Source organism: Pistacia vera, unplaced genomic scaffold, assembly GCF_008641045.1.
Source record: "Pistacia vera cultivar Batoury unplaced genomic scaffold, PisVer_v2 Contig534, whole genome shotgun sequence".
NCBI lineage: Eukaryota > Viridiplantae > Streptophyta > Magnoliopsida > Sapindales > Anacardiaceae > Pistacia > Pistacia vera.
Genome location: NW_022196373.1, coordinates 444,385 through 463,032, shown reverse-complemented (window position 1 = coordinate 463,032; position 18,648 = coordinate 444,385). Strand labels below are relative to the sequence as shown.

The 18,648-nt window shown below is 36.9% G+C and overlaps 1 protein-coding gene and 1 non-coding gene across 2 annotated transcripts in view; both read right to left on the bottom strand.

Moving 5' to 3' along the window:
• The window catches only part of LOC116107370, a gene marked incomplete at its 3' end in the record, with an annotated part of 32,300 nt that extends 17,629 nt beyond the window's left edge, over window positions 1–14,671 (bottom strand). Inside the window, exon 1 of the mRNA XM_031393650.1 lies at window positions 14,423–14,671. Within this exon, the coding sequence (XP_031249510.1) occupies window positions 14,423–14,671 (249 nt within the window). The remainder of the gene's footprint in view (window positions 1–14,422) is intronic.
• Window positions 14,672–17,574: 2,903 nt separating this feature from the next.
• LOC116107377 lies at window positions 17,575–17,680 on the bottom strand. Its single transcript, XR_004124454.1, has one exon. It is a non-coding gene; the product is annotated as a small nucleolar RNA R71 (small nucleolar RNA).
• Window positions 17,681–18,648: the final 968 nt, after the last annotated feature.

Genomic DNA, 18,648 nt, shown 5'->3' with positions numbered 1-18,648 from the left:
GATGCCCTAGAGCCAATCAATTATTGTAGAATTGACTCTTTGTAATAATGTTCATTAATCAATAAAAGTCATTTTATTCTATATCGCATAGATCATTATTATTGCAATATGTATTGATTTATGTCTTTAGAATGGTAGAACCGTGACGAGGGTATCAAGTGTTTCAAATCTTGATAGTGAGAACCCTATGAGCACACATGGTGGCCATTCTAGAAACGTCCGTAGCCCTAGTATTATTCTGAAGTAAGGGCACAGATAATATGGTAAGGCTATCACAGTGTTGAATGACCCTGTCGAAAGGCAGTGACTGATCTCACTTGTCAAGGTTGTTTGGTGACAACCTGGTGCAACACATGGGTGCTTGCTGTAGGCGATTACACCGCAGCAAGTTCACTAGACTGACCCACCAGAGGATTCCATATGGATGGTAACCCCAATGTCTATGGAACAAATCCTCTAACAAAGGGTGGTGCATGTGATCCTTAGACTTGAGATCACCGGAGCGCCTTGTGCACTGATTGGTGCAGTTTGACACTAGCCTAACGCAGTTCTTTTCAGAGGTGTCAATACGGTGGTGATTGGCTGCATCAAGGAGTGTATCAAGACTATGGTGGATTGACAGAGGATTCATCACTCCCAGGTATGGGAGAAGTTATCTCACGGCGCAATTCAGTATATGGCAATGACACTAAAACTATGGCCACAGTGGGATTGAGTTGTTGCTCTATCCAGTTTATGATACGGGTCATTGGTCCAAAGACTGAATACATAATATCGAGAGTAATCGAAGGTTGACATTATTTCTATGCCTTCGTCTCGTCGAGATAACGTATGATGAAAAGATCGAATTGAACGGTAACAACATCGTTGACAGGTAGCTACTTTGCTGAATCGGAATCTATCGGGTGGCCATGATGCCTTGCTAGGGGCCAATCTTGGTTTGTGTATTAGTGAGATGATTAATTGGTGTTAATTGCCATACTATACATTGCCAATATGATGAGGAGCCTATAGGTCACACACATAGAAGATAATTTCATATCCAAAAAGAAAGAAGAGCGTTTTCGTCTTTTTAGGCGAAAGGGTATTTTGATAATTTCACAATGCAATTAAATTTGTTGAGGTCATAGTCTTTATTTAATTTATTAAAAAAATTAAATAAGTGAAATTACATTTAAATATGTATTTGCATATATTATTAAATCAATCTATTGTTAAATGTTTATATATTTAAAATATATTAATTGAGTTTAATTGAGATAATGATGAAATTAATATATCTAATTAGGGGTGTTTTGGGTTGGAGCCCAAACCTGTTCCATATGGGAATAGGGCATTAAGGTTTTACTATAAAGAAAAATTAAATGTAAAAACATTTGTGATTTTTCATTAGTTGTTTTTCTCTTTGAAAGCAAACACATGCCCCCAAATATTGACACTCCCACGCGATTCATTTTGCCTTGAAATCAATTTCATTGATTTTTCTTTTCTTCAATCTGAAGCCAAAGAGGTCTAGCAATCCCTCTTTGGTTCTTTTGAGATTGTCTTCGTGTGAACTACGTGGGTTCGATCCTACACTTGGATCGGTAGCAAAATGTTAAAGACAATCGTGGTGGAGCCTCCAAACGTGTGTATGGTTTCTAAACATAGATTATTAATTTCTGCTATTCTTGCTTTAATATGAATTGAAAATTATACCCTTGATCTTGGCTCATGTAAACGATCCATATAATATATATATATATATATATATATATATATATATATATATATATATATAAATATATATGTTTCCGCTGTGTACACGGGACCGTTTACTAACACATGCCTTAACCTTACCTGCAAAACATTATAACACATTTTGTGGGTGAGCGCTAATCGCTCAATAAGGAATATGGCCATTTATAAACTATTAAGGTTCATTATACAAGTATATTACTTAGGACCTTACCTACCTACAAAACATGACCTTCATTCTTGACATAACAAGTTCATAAAACATATCATACACTTTAGACTTTTCTCATAAACATAAGTCATAACATAACCATAGAAATATAACATAGAACACATATGACTTATGAAATATTCATGTACATGGCATGCTTATTTCTTTTGTCTTTATACTTGATGGTTTCATTAGTCTTTGTTATCCGATCAATTCATTTGAACCATTACCTTGTTCTTGGTCGTCACCTCAAAGGATTCATGGTTTCCATAAGAATCCAATTCCTCTGATCTTGGTTTGTACCTCAGAGACTCATGAATTCATTCTTAACATTTAATAAATTTTTCATAAGACAACTATAAGCTATATGCATTACCATATATGCAAGCATATGGACTACATCTCCCATGCTCAATCATACTATATTCTCCTACTAATTCTTAACTTAATTCTTCAATTCTCCTACAGACGGAATTTCAGTAGTAAGATTATTCAGGGGTTTGTTAGAATTAGAAACAAATGGGAATTTCCATTAAGAAGGTGATGCCATATAGTTCGTCACTTTTCAAGAAATTTTTCCCTTATCTTCCAATTCGAATTGATTTTTGGATAAACATAAAAGTTTTAGGTCTATTAACCTTCAAGAATCAACTCAATCTGACTTCTATAACTTCAGTTGACCGATTCAGTGAAGCATGTATAGTGTAAGTCTTAAAAGACACAATCCGAATTCTATTCATTTTAACCATGTCACCTTCATTTGTATATTCATATCATTTACCATATCTGTAACGCCCCGCTTGAGGTACGTTGTTATTGTTTCCTCTTTCGCCCTCATTTGAGTTGTTTTTGGTAATATTGTTGATTTTCATTAGTATGAGTGTTGTGTGGATTAATTGCCTGAAATGGGTTAAAAATGGAAGAAGTGTAGTATGCCGAACTTCGCCGGGCGAAGAATAACTTCGCCGCGGCAAGATGTGTTGAAACCACCGGAAACTCTCTGGACGTTTCCCGCGGCGACATAAGTTTCTTCGCCGCGGCGACGGGCCGATTTTCATGTTGGTTGAGTTTTAGACATTTTCTTCCCTAAGGCAATTTGCCCTTTCTACCCCTAATTAGCAGAAGAAAGTAGGGAGTTAATTGTAAGGATTTTCATGGAGAATGGTTGTTATGGGGGTGAGTTTGTAATGAATCAAAGGATTAGATGGAATTCCAAAGAAGAGTAAGGGCAAAAGGGAATGATTGTGTTTTATTTCATTAAAGGAATTAGAATCAAAAAAACCCCTCATTTCTTCTTCTCAAACGCAACTCCCATCTTCACTCCTCTCAACTTCTCTTTTCTTTTGATCAAGGAATTCCAAGGGTTTTTGAAGTGATTTGAGGTAGAAAAGCAACCTAAGGCTTCCTAAGGTAAGAATCTCTACTTAAGTTGTGTGATTTGGAGTTTTAACCCATTTGAATTTGAGGGTTTTCATTCTTTTGGCTAAGATTAGAGGAAAGTCAAGCTTAGCAATAAGGAGGAATTTGTGAAGTCTCTCCATAACAGGTAAGTAAACCACACCAAGTTGAGATTCATGAAATTTCTTGATTAGGGTTTTGATAGAAATGATGTATGTTTGTGATGTGCATGTAATATGCCATGTATGGAGTATTAAATGGATATTTCTATGCTTTGTGAATATTAATACCTTGCAAATATGAGAAATGGGTTGTTGGTTGACAGTAGTTGAGATGATTTGAAAGGGTGTTATGAAACCCTTTTGGAAGTGTCTTGTTTGACAGGTTTTCATGGCTTTGTGAAGGGGTTTTTCCCCATTTTGGATGGTTAAAAAGTTTTAGAATCATGCTATAACAAGTTTATAGTGCACATGAGTTGTTTGATGAAATGCCTAATAGAGGTTTGAGTGTGAGTAATGAACCTTAATTCCTGCAACATTTCATGTTGGCATCTCATAAATGTATGGTGAAGTTGAACCATCCATAGGCACTACTTTGTATATAGAAAGTGCCCTAAGAAAGATTAGGAACTTTGTGTATGAAATTACCCTATGAGTAGAGAGCTTGGTGGGTATAACTACTCTAAGGGTAGAGAGCATTGAAAAATGCTACAATAGAATGATTTAGAAGAGTAGTAATGTTGGGATGATGCTTTGTGATCATCACCCGACCGTTATGAGAATCGGATTGATGCTTTGTGATCATCACCCGATAGGCCCTTGGAGATGGGTCGATGCTTTGTGACCGTCACCCAATGAGTAATAGAAATGGGGTAGATGCTTTGTGATCACTATCCGATTAGTTATTAATAAGTGGGTTGATGCTTTGTGATCATCATCCAACGGCTAGTAGGAGCGGGTTGATGCTTTGTGATCCTACCCTATAGTGACTAGAGACGGGTATGCTTGGTGAACGTTATCCAAAATTCATGAGGAACGGGTAGGTGCTGGTGATTCCACCCGATAGTTAGGAAGAATCGAGTTGGTGCTTTGTGATCCTCACTCGGTAGTCACTAAGACGGTTGGTACTGTGTGAATTCCACCCGATAGCCATAAGAGTGAGATGGTGCTGTGTGATGCCCGCCGTACCTCCGGTAAGATGGGCCATGATGTTATTAAAACAGAAATAGAATCAAAATAGTATAGGAAAGAGTTAAGAGTTACCTTACGGGGACAACAGTTTAGAGGGTTACTTACTGAGCATTATTTGTGCTCACCCCCGTTATTTTCCTTGTGTTGCAGGTTCTAGGTGATGAAGCATCGGAGGGGCGTCGGCAAGTGAGAGGATTACTACACTGTTTCCCCTAATTCGTCTTTAAAATGCATTTTTGTAAACAGTACTATTTGTGTATAAAAGACATATGTATTATTAATGAAAAAGAAACTTTGGGCCCAATTTATATTGTATTCATGCATGCATTGGACTAGTTTTCAGTAATGTTACAATATCATTCTAAGTATAAAGGCCATAAAAACCTCCCTTTTTACAGAACCAAAAAGTCCAAAACATCGTCCAACTACAAATCTCTTAATTGGCATAATCATCCTCCATATGCACACATACACCAATCAACACACCCATTTAAACAATCCATAACCAAAACATAGATCACACTCATATTAACATAAATAAATGTAAGTTTCATAAACCCTAGGTATTATCAATTGTAGTCATAGGGAGATTTTTTCCTTACCTTAGTATTCAAAGCACATAGACACTCCTCCTTAGCTCCAAAGGTTCACCCTTTCTACCTTATACACATATAACCACTTATGGATTTCTCTTTTAACTAAAAGATCAGAATAACTAGGGTTTTGGAACTCACCTTAAACCTTGAAATTGAAGTTCTTTAAGTGTGGATGGTGATCTCCTTTGACAATCAACTTGAAACCCTATGAAAATTTGAGAATAAAATGCTTGGATTAGTGGCTTTTATGGTGGATTTGAGAAATGAAGAAGAAGATGATATATTTGGGGTGCACAAGGCTGACTACTCTCTCTTAAAGCCTTGTAAATATTTATTCCATTGGTTCTCTATTATGATTGGTCAATAAAAGTTAGATGTAAGGTCATTTGGCATAAATTTTTCATATAAGGGTGTTTTGGTCATTTTTACCACAACATAATCATTAGCACTCATTTAATGCCATTTGACTCCTTAAAACACTTAAAAATTAAGCAATCCCATTAGCTAAATGACTAATTTACCCTTGGTGCACTTTTATGGATACTTAATTCATATGGATTTGTATGAAAAGACCATTATACCCTTGGTTACCGTTTACACCATTTAACCATATCAATCAACTTTATGACCATTCTACCCTCATTTCTCTTCAATGGCATCACCCCTTACACTTTATAATGGCCACATCTTGAAATACATGTAAATTGACCATTTTACCCTTCCATTCAAAAAAAGAAAATTACTTGAAAAGGTAAATTTCATACCTTAGGGCGTCGGAATAATAACGCAGGGTTTACACCTTGCTTGAATCTTCGATCTTCGATGCTTTCCCATGGGAACAAGCTTCATAGTGCTCCAACTCTGCTTCAGAACTTTCCCAAATTCTGAGATTCATTTGCTTCTGGGGCCAAAAACTCCAATCTGCTCATTATTCGCTCAAAATACACGTTTTGGCCTGAAATAGAAAATATGTAAAATTAAGTAGCAATTCAGGCATAAACAAACTAAGAAATATCCAAAATCTGGTTAAAAAGTCTAAATAAAACAGTATAATCCTCGGATTATCAAATACCCCCAAACTAAAGACATGCTCGTCCCCGAGCATCAGGTACAAAACATGACTACACGAAAAATGACTAACAAACAAAAACACAAAAACAACAAAATAGAAAATGAAATAAGAACATTAGACTCAAACTCAACACAACGAATTGCCTACAATTTATACAAGTCTCAAAGATTGTTGAAAAATTATTACTAGAAAATGTTCAACACTCCAAGAAGTTATAAGTTGCATTGACTATCTTTCTCTATTGGTCCCCCGAGTAGGTGATCCCCACTTTAGTCCACATTCCGACTTTCCGGATTATTTTATGCAGAAATGCAAAGTTTATTAAATGGCAGCAGACTCCATAAGCCTAAGTATTGAACTATTCTCCACTAATGAGGATTAGACATCACTAAGGATCAAAAGGACTTTACAGGCTTGTAACGTTAGGCTCGATTAGTGGGCTTCAAAGAAAAGGAAAGGATAAACTAAGCAAGAGAACTCGGTTTCCTTTAAGCAAACACCAAGACTTAACTCAACTTCCACTTTCTTTCTCAACCACCACCCAAGATGTCAACCATTTTATAACCCTCAAACATGTGCACTTCTTATTTTTGCTTTTGAATTGCAATTCTCGAATTCTCTAATTTTTTTTTTTTTAATAAACAACAATAGTCTTATCGAGGTTAATTACCCCTCTTATTCTTCTTGCCCTTCTCACAACCCCCAAACTAATCGTTTAGTTCGTAAGCATCTCACACAACTCTCCAATCTCTTTGTGTTTGCATTAGGTTTAGAATTCTCTTAAAGGTTGCGGACGTGTTTAGGGTGAAAGGTTTGGTCATTATTGGTTGCACAAGAAAAATAGGACAACGATGATTTCATAAGGCTCAAATGGGTAACTAGGGATAAAATTCATGGTCGGCTAGAAAAGCTCAACCTTTTCAAAAAACTGCCTAAATCACTTCCTCAATAATGTCTATTCCTCTAATTTCGCCTCAAGCACTTCTCAATTAGGTTCTAGAGTCCACGAACATTATCAAGACTTTACCTAACCACATAAAATGAATCTAAGCATGCCGAAATAATGAAAATGGTGGTTGAACCACTCAACAAACCTCAAGCTAAATTCAGTCAACCAACATACTTGAAGCAATGCTTAACATTTTTCAACAATAAAATCCCAACAATCCTATTCTCAACATAGACTTATGTAATTCATCATTGGCATAACACAACAAAACATGAAAACAACTAAACATAAATAACAAATTTGTTCAAATTTTTCCTACCCCAAAACTAAAGATGACATTATCCCCAATGTCACATGATGCACAATTTAGGAAAAGCAAAATAGAATTTACAAAAGGTATGAGATAGTTCCCTGATTAATCCGTGAAGTCGGTGTTTCACGCAACAGCATGCACACCTGTTCCTTGGCTTTCTCGTAACCATAATCTGTAAAACAATTGAAATTTTGTGGTGTCCACTATGTTAGAAAATTTCATGACTAAGATGAAAATATTACAATCCTAATCTCACCCTTACGACTACTAAGAAGCTCAAACAAAATTAAAACAATCCAAAACAAAAAGAAAATTAGGTTCAATGTACAAAATAAAAGAAAATGACAATTAAAACAAAACAAAAAAATAAACTACAAAACAGGTGCTCAGGTTTCATTCTTCGACCTTCTCATCTTCTTCGGTGTCTTCATCTTCTTCAGAGCATATTCATTCCTCAGAATCCTAGTCTTCCCATTGGAAGCTTGAAGTATCAATGTCGAGCTTGGTGCAGTAGCTGTGTTGCATAGCATACATCATTCGAGTCTGCTCTGCCAGCCAAACTTGCCATCATTCCATCCGTTTCATCTTGCCCAAAATCTACTACAGTAGCTCCTTTGTTGTGGATGTCGAACTGGATGATGTGGTAGCTTCTGTGGTTCTTTGTCTTTTTGTTTTGAAGCTAGGTTCTTCTCTAGGAGTATGCCCAAGTAACTTTCGATAGTAGGAGGTGTCGAGAACTGGGACAGGATGGATAAGTGGTTCATCATCTGTCTTATCTACTCTTGCACGAGTGCACAACTCGGTGATGAGATATGGGAAGGGGAAGCTCCCTCATCCTGGTTGGGCTGCATTTTGCATACTCGTCATGATAATATTTCCCACATCCATTCTCTTTCCAGTGGCAATCGAATAAAGCAATACCGCCTTATCAAAAGTTAATGAACTATAATGTGTCTTCGGAATCATCCTCGCACTCACAAAGTACTACCACAACCTAGCCATCGGTATCAGATTAGTTCCCTTGATGCTCCTATTTCCCTTATTCGAAACCTCCCAAGGGGTATCCGGTTTTGCTATGACCTTAAGTATCTCATCCTCCTTAAATTGTTTCTTCTTAAATTCCAGATACTCATCACGGTCAATCGAAGGCAAGTTGTAAAAATTGTTGATAACCTTCGCATAAATTGGCACATCAGTACCCCTCACAAATACATGCCCAGGATAATAGTCAGGGAGGTTAGCATAAAACTCTCTCACTATCGGCTCTACGGCCGTATATCCGGGTTCACTCATAAATGAATCCCACTTTCTCCTTCTATTCCTCTTCAGCATAGACAGTGGTCAATCCACGCTCTACAATAAACCTCTTATCCTTCCTTTGGATTGCTCATTCATATCGTTGCCGAGCCTTGTCACTAACAAATCTATTGTCTACTTTTTTCCCTTTTCCTTTACCCTTGGAAGGTACTTTGAGCGACATTTTCGACAACTCTAATGTACCCCCAAACTAAGACTCTAACCAGACAATTCAGCTCTAAATACCCTTGCTATCGACCACAATCAATCATGCAAATGCACCAAAGTTTGTAAAATTTTGCACCTAGACCCCCAAATTCACTCTTCTTCCAAACTCAACAAAACACTCCCAGTTCTCACACCCAAACTCTTCAACACCATACAAATCAAAATCTACACTTCTTTAATCAAAATCAACCTACAAACAATCTCAAAAATCCACAAATCAACTCATTCAAGCAATATCTCAAACTTAAGGCATTACAATCGAAATTGAGCAATTTAGATGTTAGAGAACTCGAAATCTTATTCTCACGTTGAATGCACCACCAATTTCACCAATTGCGGCCCAGATTGCAAGATCCCCAATTTTTGAAAACCAAGGGTTTCCAAAATTTTCTTCAATTTTTCACACAATTTTTTGCTAAAATAAGTTGTTTTGGTGTTTGTGAGGGTTAAGGAGTGAGGAAAGTGATGGACATTCACTGGAAAAGCTTTGGATTGAAGGTTGAAGTGTTTGGCTCTCGGATGCGTTTTGAACTTTTTCGAAAAAATGAAGAGTCACGATGAACTTATTTATATAAAGCAGTTTTCGCTGCGGCGAAGTTCTTCGTTCCATACAAAATTTCAAACCTAATCGATGCCATGGCAAAATTCCGTTAGTTCAATTTCGCAAAACCCTTTCTGCCGCGGTGAAGAAAATTGTTTAGTCGTGGTGAAAATTTTCAGAGAGCACGTCGCCTCGGCGAAGTCTGGGACTTTTTGAGTTCCTCTTCTTGGAAAAAAGTATTTCGCTGCAACAAAAACTGGAAGTTTTCCTTTTTTTGCCTTAATACGATAATTCACCTGAAACACCCAAAAACACACAAAATCAAAATCATTCTAAATCATGAGACAACTAAACAAATTCAAAACAACAAACAAATGAAAAACAAATTAAGACACTTGGGTTGCCTCCCAAGAAGCGCTTGTTTATAGTCGGAAGCTCGATTTTCTCAAGTCCTCATGTCAATCCAGATTGTCCAAATATATCATCTCCTGAACATTTTCCTTGCAATGATTTTTGAACTGAGAAATCCGTCTCTTGGAAAGATACATGCTCAATCTTGATCCATCTTGGAATGTAGTGTAACCTTCTGGGTTATGGTCCCCATCCTCGATTTGATTCGACTTGACCATGCATCCCTTAATTTGCGGATTAGAATTGTCAAGTTGGGAGGTTTCCATTATTGACTGATCCACCGAGTCAATTTTTAAACATGACTCTCGCTTCGGTGGAACTTTCATCGACTCAAGGACATTAAATGTCACTTCTTCATCTTGCATCCTCATGATCAACTTCCCTTCTTGTATGTCGATTAAGGCTCTTCCGATAGCCGGAAATGGTCATCCCAGGATAAGAGGAATCTCTTTGTCTTCTTCCATGTCCAACACAAAGAAATCTGCTGGAAAAATAAATTTGTCCACCTTAACCAGCACATCTTCAACAATTCCCCTCGGATGCTTGATGGATCTATCTACAAGCTGCAAGCACACGGTTGTCGATTTTACTTCTCCAATTCCTAGTTTCCTGAAAACAGAAAAAGGCATAAGATTTATACTTGCACCCAAATCACACAAAACTCTATCAAAGGTGATATTTCCTATAACACAAGGAATAGTAAAGCTCCCTGGATCCTTGAGTTTCGGTGGTAGCTTTTTATGTAGAATGGCACTACACTCCTCTGTTAGCATCACGGTGTAACGCCCACATGGAGGTATGTAATTTAATTTATGTTCTTGTGCCTTTAGTTGATTTTTGCTAAGGTTATTTTAAGGAAAATGTGAAGAAAATGCCTTAAACTTGCATTAAGGGTAAAATGGTCTTTTCACTCAAAAAATTAATTGAAATTGTGTGGAGTGAAAAGAGATAGAATTTCATGGAGAATGCAATAAAAATAGAATTTCATGGAGAATGCAATAAAAATGTGGGCATTATGGTAATTGACTAAGGGACATAGATGAAATTTTAAAGAAAGTGCAAGGGCAAAATGGGAAACTATATATAATTTTTATGTTATATCAAGTTGAAGAGTAAAACCCTAGCCACTCTTACCCATATGCACGCCACTTTCACCTCCATATTCTCTCAAATTCTTCAATTCTTCTTCAAAGGAAATTCAAAGGTTTTGGGTGTTTTTTAGTGGATTTTCAATCTTAAGCTTCTATAGGTAAGATCCTTGCACTAAGAAGTGAATTTTAGTTTTTAAAGTGTTGATTTTGATGGTTTTTGCTCATAGGATTTAAGAGGAAGAGAGTTTGATCAAAGGAGATTCTTAAAGGGTTGAATTTGCTCATATCAAAGGTAAGTAAATCCTACCCTAAGTGTGATTTAAGTTATGTTGTGTAGAGAATTTTCTTTGTGCATATTGATGAGAATGCAAAATGTCATATTTACCCCCCTTAATGTCTAGTATTTTATACTTATTTTTTGCCTAAAATGTACTGATTATTATTCTATTTTGATTTAGGAAGCAAATGGAGGCGTTAATTGCAAAATGGAACTAATTAAGTGAATTCGGACAGTTTTGACATTGTTTCGTAATCGGGACATAACTCTCTCATCCGAGCTCCGATTGAGATGATTCAAAGTTCTGTGAAACGCTAAGAAAGATATCTACAACGTTCATGTTTTGAGTTTGGAGAGATACTCGCTGCATCAAGGTGGTAATCGGGCTTGAAGTTGATGCATCTGCACTGCCGACATTCTGGAACATTTTGCCTTGTCATGCAAATCAATTGGGCAGTTTATTATTGGAAGATTTGGACACATGTGGTACGCAAGTTACAGCTCAGAATCACCACTTCCCTATTTTATTTTAAGACTTTATCTTATTTTCAATTAATTAGAATCAAATTAGGATTAATGTTATTTTAGGATATTAGAATATTTCTTTTAGGAGATTTAGTGGAATTCAAATACTTAAACTGGATATTTTTTTAAAGGGATCAGATTAGGTTTGAGGGATACACACACGCCTCTCTCTAGTCTTCTCTGCAACTTTTCCTCTGTAATTTTGTGGTGGCCATGAGAAGCTAATTTTTATAACTTTGTCGAAGGAAACGGAGGCCTCGGAATCAATAACTGTGAGATCTAATCCATTTTAATTCAGTGTTCAATTTTACGCTTTGAGTATTGGATGTTCTTCTATGCTTAATTTCATGATTGTTTCATTTAATTGCTAGGAGGCCTACTAGGTTATTATTTGTTACAATCTACTGCTAAGTTAGATATCAAATCCGTAATTTTTTGATCCCTCTAACTTGTGAAGCAAATAGGATTATTAATTTGCTGCGTCAGGAATTAGTAACCTTAAGAGGAACACTCGACTGAATTAAATACAACCGCTTGAGTTTGGGTTGTTTAGCTTCATCGATCTCTCTAATTATTAAGGCTGCCATTAGATTAAATCTTTAGCACTTGTCTATGGTTGTTTAATGGTAAGATTAATTAAGAACGCTTGTTTCCTAATTAATTACAATTAAGGAGAGATAGGAAAATAATTCCAACAGTGAATATTCAGAGTAAGAATTGATTTACTTTTGCATCAATGATCAGTTTTAAGGTTCCAATGGTGGATGCTAACGGAGACCAAGTTTCATTATATTAATTGATTTCAAATTGAATTGTTTTTGTTTTTGTTTTTGCTAAGATTGTTTTCTGTTTTACTCAAAACCCCCCAACCTTATTCACATCATCGAAAATTCGGCTAGACACCCTTCGTGGGATCGACCCTTGCTTACCCTATTTACAGTTCAGTAGTTAGGTTAGGAAGGTTTTTAATCTTGGTTGCCTACAACAGCACACCACATATATATATGTTATATGTGGAATTGTTGATGGATTTGGTGTTGAATAATAATTAGAATCTATCCATGAGAAGTTGGGTTGGTGTATGTGATACTTGATGAATGTTTGGTTGAGATTTGGAAGAGTTGAAGTGAAAATTTTGAAGTGTGTATTTTGGGCAGATTTGGAGTTAATTATGGAGGAGTTTATTCCAAGTTTTTGGTGGCCTAAAATAGAGATAGAAGTGTAGCCAAATTAGTGTTGATTTGTGCACATGAATTGTTTGATGAAATGCCAAGGAGAAGTGCATGTATGAGTATGATTATGTGTTACCTTGGGATGTGTTTGTAGATGGTAGAGAATGACATGTTGGCATTCCATAATGCATAATTGCATTTAAGTATGTAAATTTAGAAAGAATTATAAGCATGAAACCATCTACATGCATATATATTCATAAGAGCATGAAAAAGCCCTAAAATATGTTAAAGAGAAAATAGAAATAAATGAGAATATTAAAGGTATTCAAATCTGAAATTTTACCTAAAGAAGTGTTAAAAAAAAAAAAAAAAAGAGAAGGTTGTTGCGATGGGGAGCCCGTGAGTGACATAGTCCCACATGCACGCCGCCTTTAGTGAGCGACCTCAAAATTCAGAAAGAAGAAATGTATAGCCTGTTAGAAGTGTGTGTGGATGAGGACTATACCCAGAATTAGAGAATTCACTCACACGGCCAAGGCTCCAAATCCATGCCTCAACCGAGTCCGATAGGCAAGAATAGAAAGAGAGAATAGAAAAGAAAGAAAGAATAGAAAGAGTAGAAAAGAAAGAAAGAAAAGAAATAAAGAAATAAAGAAAAAGAAACAGAAAAACAGAATAAGAAAAATAGAAAAGAAAATGCATAATTTATGCATTTGTGCATTTGCATCATGAATATGCATAATACCATGCTCATTATCATGGGTAGTGAGAAATTTAGAAACAGAAAGAAAAACAGACAGCAAAATAGAGAAAGAATAAAGAAAGAACAGAGAAAGAACAGAGAGAAGAACAGGGAAAGAATAGAGAATAATCGGGAAATGTGATGTAAGGAAAGAAAATTCGGAATTTTAAGCAGCAGAGAGAGAAGGGTAGCATAGCGGGTTTTCTTACTGAGCAATTAGTGCTCACTCTGTTGTTTTTAATGTTTTTGCAGGTAATAGGTGAGTTGCGGTCGCACAGAATATCACGCAGTGGATGGGTTGGGCTACACTGTCACATTGCTATTTTGAGTATATTTTGTAAATATTTGTATATAAAGAAAAAATTCAATATGGGCCTATACTTTGTTACTCGTATATATGTGTATTTTCTTATATATATTGTTAATGAGATTTATTTTTTATTAATTATTTTACAAGTATACTAGCTAGAAAGAAAGCATTACACATGGTTTTCTCCTCTTCCAACTTCCTTTTATTCGACAGAATGTCCTTGAGAAATTTCGCGTAGCTCGGCATTTGCTGCAAGGCATCTGCAAAAGGAATGTTAATATGTAGTTTTTTTAATACCTCGAGAAATTTAATAAATTACTTATCCTGATTTTCTTTTCTCAGCCTCTGAGGAAAAGGCACCAGAGGACTGTGATGTGCTAATCCCGGTGGTGTCTCAAAAATTGGCAATTTCTCTTTCCTTTGCTTTTGTTCATCTTTCCCAAGGCTGGGTGGTTTTTCTTCAGTAATGATCTCTTCATCTACTTCTTCATCCGAATCTTCCTTCACTTTACTTGGTGAAGTCGCATCCTTCATTTCTTTCTCAACCTCTCCCAAGACTGTTCCACTTCTTAGTGTTATTGCATTCACTTGTTCTCGTGGATTTGTCATTGTGTTACTTATTAGGGAGCCCTGTGGTCTATCATTTAGCTTATCAGCCAATTGGCCCACTTGTACCTCCAAGATCCGAATGGACGCCCCTTGGTTTCTAAAATTCGCCCTGGTCTCATTCATGAAAATGTGGTCTCTTGCATAAAGTTTTCGAACCTATCCTCCAGTTTTGTCAATCTTTGCTCTCCCAGTTGATTGTTCACCCCCGCTTGGTTGTTTGGCATCATTCTTTGGTTCCATTGATTGTTCTACTGATTCTATTGATTCTGATTACCCCAAGAGAGTTTTAGATGATTCCTCCAACTAGGATTATATGTGTTGGAGTACGGATTGTTCGGTTGCCTCTGATTTCTTGCCAAGTAGTTAACCTGTTCTGATGATGAAGACGTTGAAGCAAACGCGTTCCCCACTTTGCATTCACTGCTCACATGACTACCTGCACAAAATTCACAAGTTAGTTGAGGTGCTTGAATAGAATTTACCTGCATACTTCCCAACTATTTCTGAAGTGATGTAAGTTGGGCTGAAATAGCCGTGTATGCATCAGCTTCATGAAGACCCATAGATTTCTTTGACTAAGCAACTCATGAGCTTCTTCTGGTGTCTTATTTTGCAATGCTCCTCCCAATTCTGTATCCACCATGGTTTGCACATTAACCATCAATCCATTGTAAAACGTTTGGACTTGCATCCAAACTGGCAACCCACGGTGTGGACACCTCCTCAGTAGTTCCTTGTATATTTCCCACGTCTCATATAATGATTCAGACTCTTCCTATAGAAAAGATGTGATATCATTTCTCATCTTCGCAGATTTTGCTGGAGGAAAGAATTTGCTCAGGAACTTCTGTGCTAATTCATTCCATGTAGTGATCATTGATAATCCGTGAATTATACAGTTTTCATTAGACTTTTTTGTCGGATTTCAGGTACTCTCTAGTGCATTTTGACCTGAATTGTTGCTTAATTCTTTACTTTTCGTGTTTCAGGTTAAAATGGATATTTTGAGCAAATAAGGGCAAAATTGGATATTTTTGACTCAAAAATTAGTGGATCTTAGAAGATAGGAGAGTTCCGGAGCAGGATAAAGCACGATGAAGCTTGTTCCCAATGGAGAGCACCGAGAATCGAAGAATCAAACGAAGAAGCAAGCAGAGTGGCAGTTCTGTAATTTCAGAACTTTTCAAGAAGCTTCGCCCCGGCGAAGGAATTGTCTTCGCCGCGGTGAAGTAAGCCAGGGACGAACGTGTCTACTTCACTCTTCGCCGCGGCGACAGTCATTATTTTCAGTTTTGTTAAATGCACAGTTTTGTTTTGTGCGTGTTTTGGCTAGGTTATTTGGACTAAGTATAAAAGAAAAACTTAGCCTTTTGCCCAGGGGTCTTCATCTTTTTAGGGTTAGCTACTTTTGCATTTTTCTTAGTAAAACTTTGAGCGATTTGGTTTGTTTAAGGGGGAAGATTCGATTCTGACTAAAGGATTCATCTTTGGGGAGATTTCTTCTTTTATCTCAGTTTCATTATGCTGAACTTGATTATTTCCGTTTTACGTTTTGTAATATTGATTTAGCTATGAACTAATCTATTTTGGGTTAGGGTTTTGATGGTAGTTTGGATTTTTAATGGGTTAAGTGTTTGATTGTGTTATTTTCATATGAATATGCTTTTGGTTTGTGTTACTATCTGATTTTGAATTGCAGTATGTGATGAACATGATGAGATTGAGAAATGAATCAGGTTAGGCTTCTTGGGTAATCACCATTATAGTATTAGATGCTAGAGATAGATTCAAGAATTAATGAAATCATATTAGGATTCTTTTGCTTAATGAGTTTGGAATTATTAATCTTCAATTTGTTGGGTGCGGAATGTTAATAAGGATGAATGGAAAACATAGCCCGAGAAGGTATGTTTTACATATTGGTGAGTTCGATTTACAACCATTGCGTATGAATGTGAATGTAGTGTAATTTTTAGGTTTAACCCATAAAAATCCAAAGAAGTCAAAACCCTACCCGTTTTGCTTGAATTGATTATCCGTGCTTTCATATTGCTTTCTTAATTAAGTTTTAATCTTAGTTTAAAATTCATGTTGTTTTATTAGAATTTGCTCCCGCCAATCCAAGAATTCGTTGCTTCAACTTGAATACATTAGGAAACTCAGTGCTTTGCTAAACATCCTCGTGGGAACGATACTCTACTCATCATTTTTATTACTTGAGCGACTAGTATACTTGCTACTTTTTGCATGTTGTAAGAAACGGCATCAAGTTTTTGGCGCCGTTCCGGGGATTGTTTTAAGTTACATTGAGTTTTTCCTTAAGTTTAGCTAGATTGAAGTTTATTTTTGTTTTTAATTTTCATTAGAGTTGTGATATCTCTTTCCTTCACTTGTGTTCGTTCAGTTTATGCAAGAGCAAGACTCAACCAGTGGTTCCTGTTGACCTGAGCTTGGAGGACCGGTGAGAAGACATAACAGAGAAAGAAGAGAAAGAGAGAATCTTACTATAGAATCTAAGAAGTTGTTGTTGAAATGGCTAAACAAGAAAACAGGACACTGAGGGAATTTTCAGTTCCCACAGTGAAGTAAGTGGGTCAATATTACTAGACCTACAGTACAAGCAACAACTTCAAGATCAGTCGGCAATCATCCAGATGATCCCAGTCGGTTAGATTCAACGGTGATTTGAAGAAAGATCCGAATCAGCACATTGCAAATTTCCTGGAAATTTGTGACACCTTCAAGTCAAATGGAGTGTTGGATGATCTATTAGGCTGCGGTTATTCCATTCTCATTGGAGATAAAGCAAAGGGGTGGTTAATGGCATATCACCGGGAACAATAACAACGTGGAATGATCTAACACGAAATTCCTGACTAGTTCTTTCCTCCAGCTAAGTCAGCGAAATTAGAAATGATATCACATCATTTGTACAAGATGATGCCGAGTCATTGTACGAGGCTTGGAGAGATACAAGGAGGTAATGAGGAAGTGTCCACACCATGGTTTGCCAGTTGGCTTCAAGTCCAAACTTTTTACAATGGTTTGATGGGTAATGTGCAAACCATGGTGGATGCAGCTTCAGGTGGGCTTTGCAGAATAAGACACCAGAGGAGGCATATGAGTTGCTTGAGGTTTTGGCAAGCAACAACTATCAAAGACCAAATGAGAGAGTTATAACAAGGAACTTCGGTTTTCATGAAGTTGATGCCTTCACAGCCATCTCAGCCTAACTCACTGTACTTCAAAAACAGTTGGGAACTATGCAGGTAAACTCTATACAAGCACCTCAACTACATGTGAATTTGTGCAGAAACCATGTGAGCAGCGAGTGTCAAGTTGAGAACCATTTGCTTCGTCATCTTCATCAACGAGCAAGTGAATTACTTGGCAGGAAATCAGAGCAACCGAGACAACCCATGCTCCAACACATATAACCCAGGTTGGAGAAATCATCCAAATCTGGCTTGGGGAAATCAGAAAAGCAAAATAATCATGGAACCAAGGCAAGTTCCAATTACCAGCCAGGGGTGACCAATCAACCGGAGATCAAAGAGTGACGAAGTTGGAGGACATGTTTGGTAAATTCATACAAAGACCACAGGTTTCATTGAAACGAGGGACAATTTTAGAAACCAAGGGGCGTCCATTCGGAATCTTGAGGTACAGATGGGCCAATTGGCCGAAAGCTTAATGATCGACGCGCAAGGTTCCTTACCAACAATATAGTAACCAACCCACGTGAGCAAGTAATGCAATTTCGTTGAGAAGTGTGAGAGTTTAGAAGAGGTGAGGGACCCAAGGAAAGAGGAAACTTCATCAAAAAAAAGGAAGATTCTGATGAGGAAATTGATGAAGAAAGTGAAGCAAAGAGAAACCACCCACCTAAGAAAAGAAAAGCAGGAGTAGAAGAAGGGAAAAAGAAAAGAAAGAGAAATTGCCATTCCCCGAGATTCCACCAGAGTTGGCGCATCACA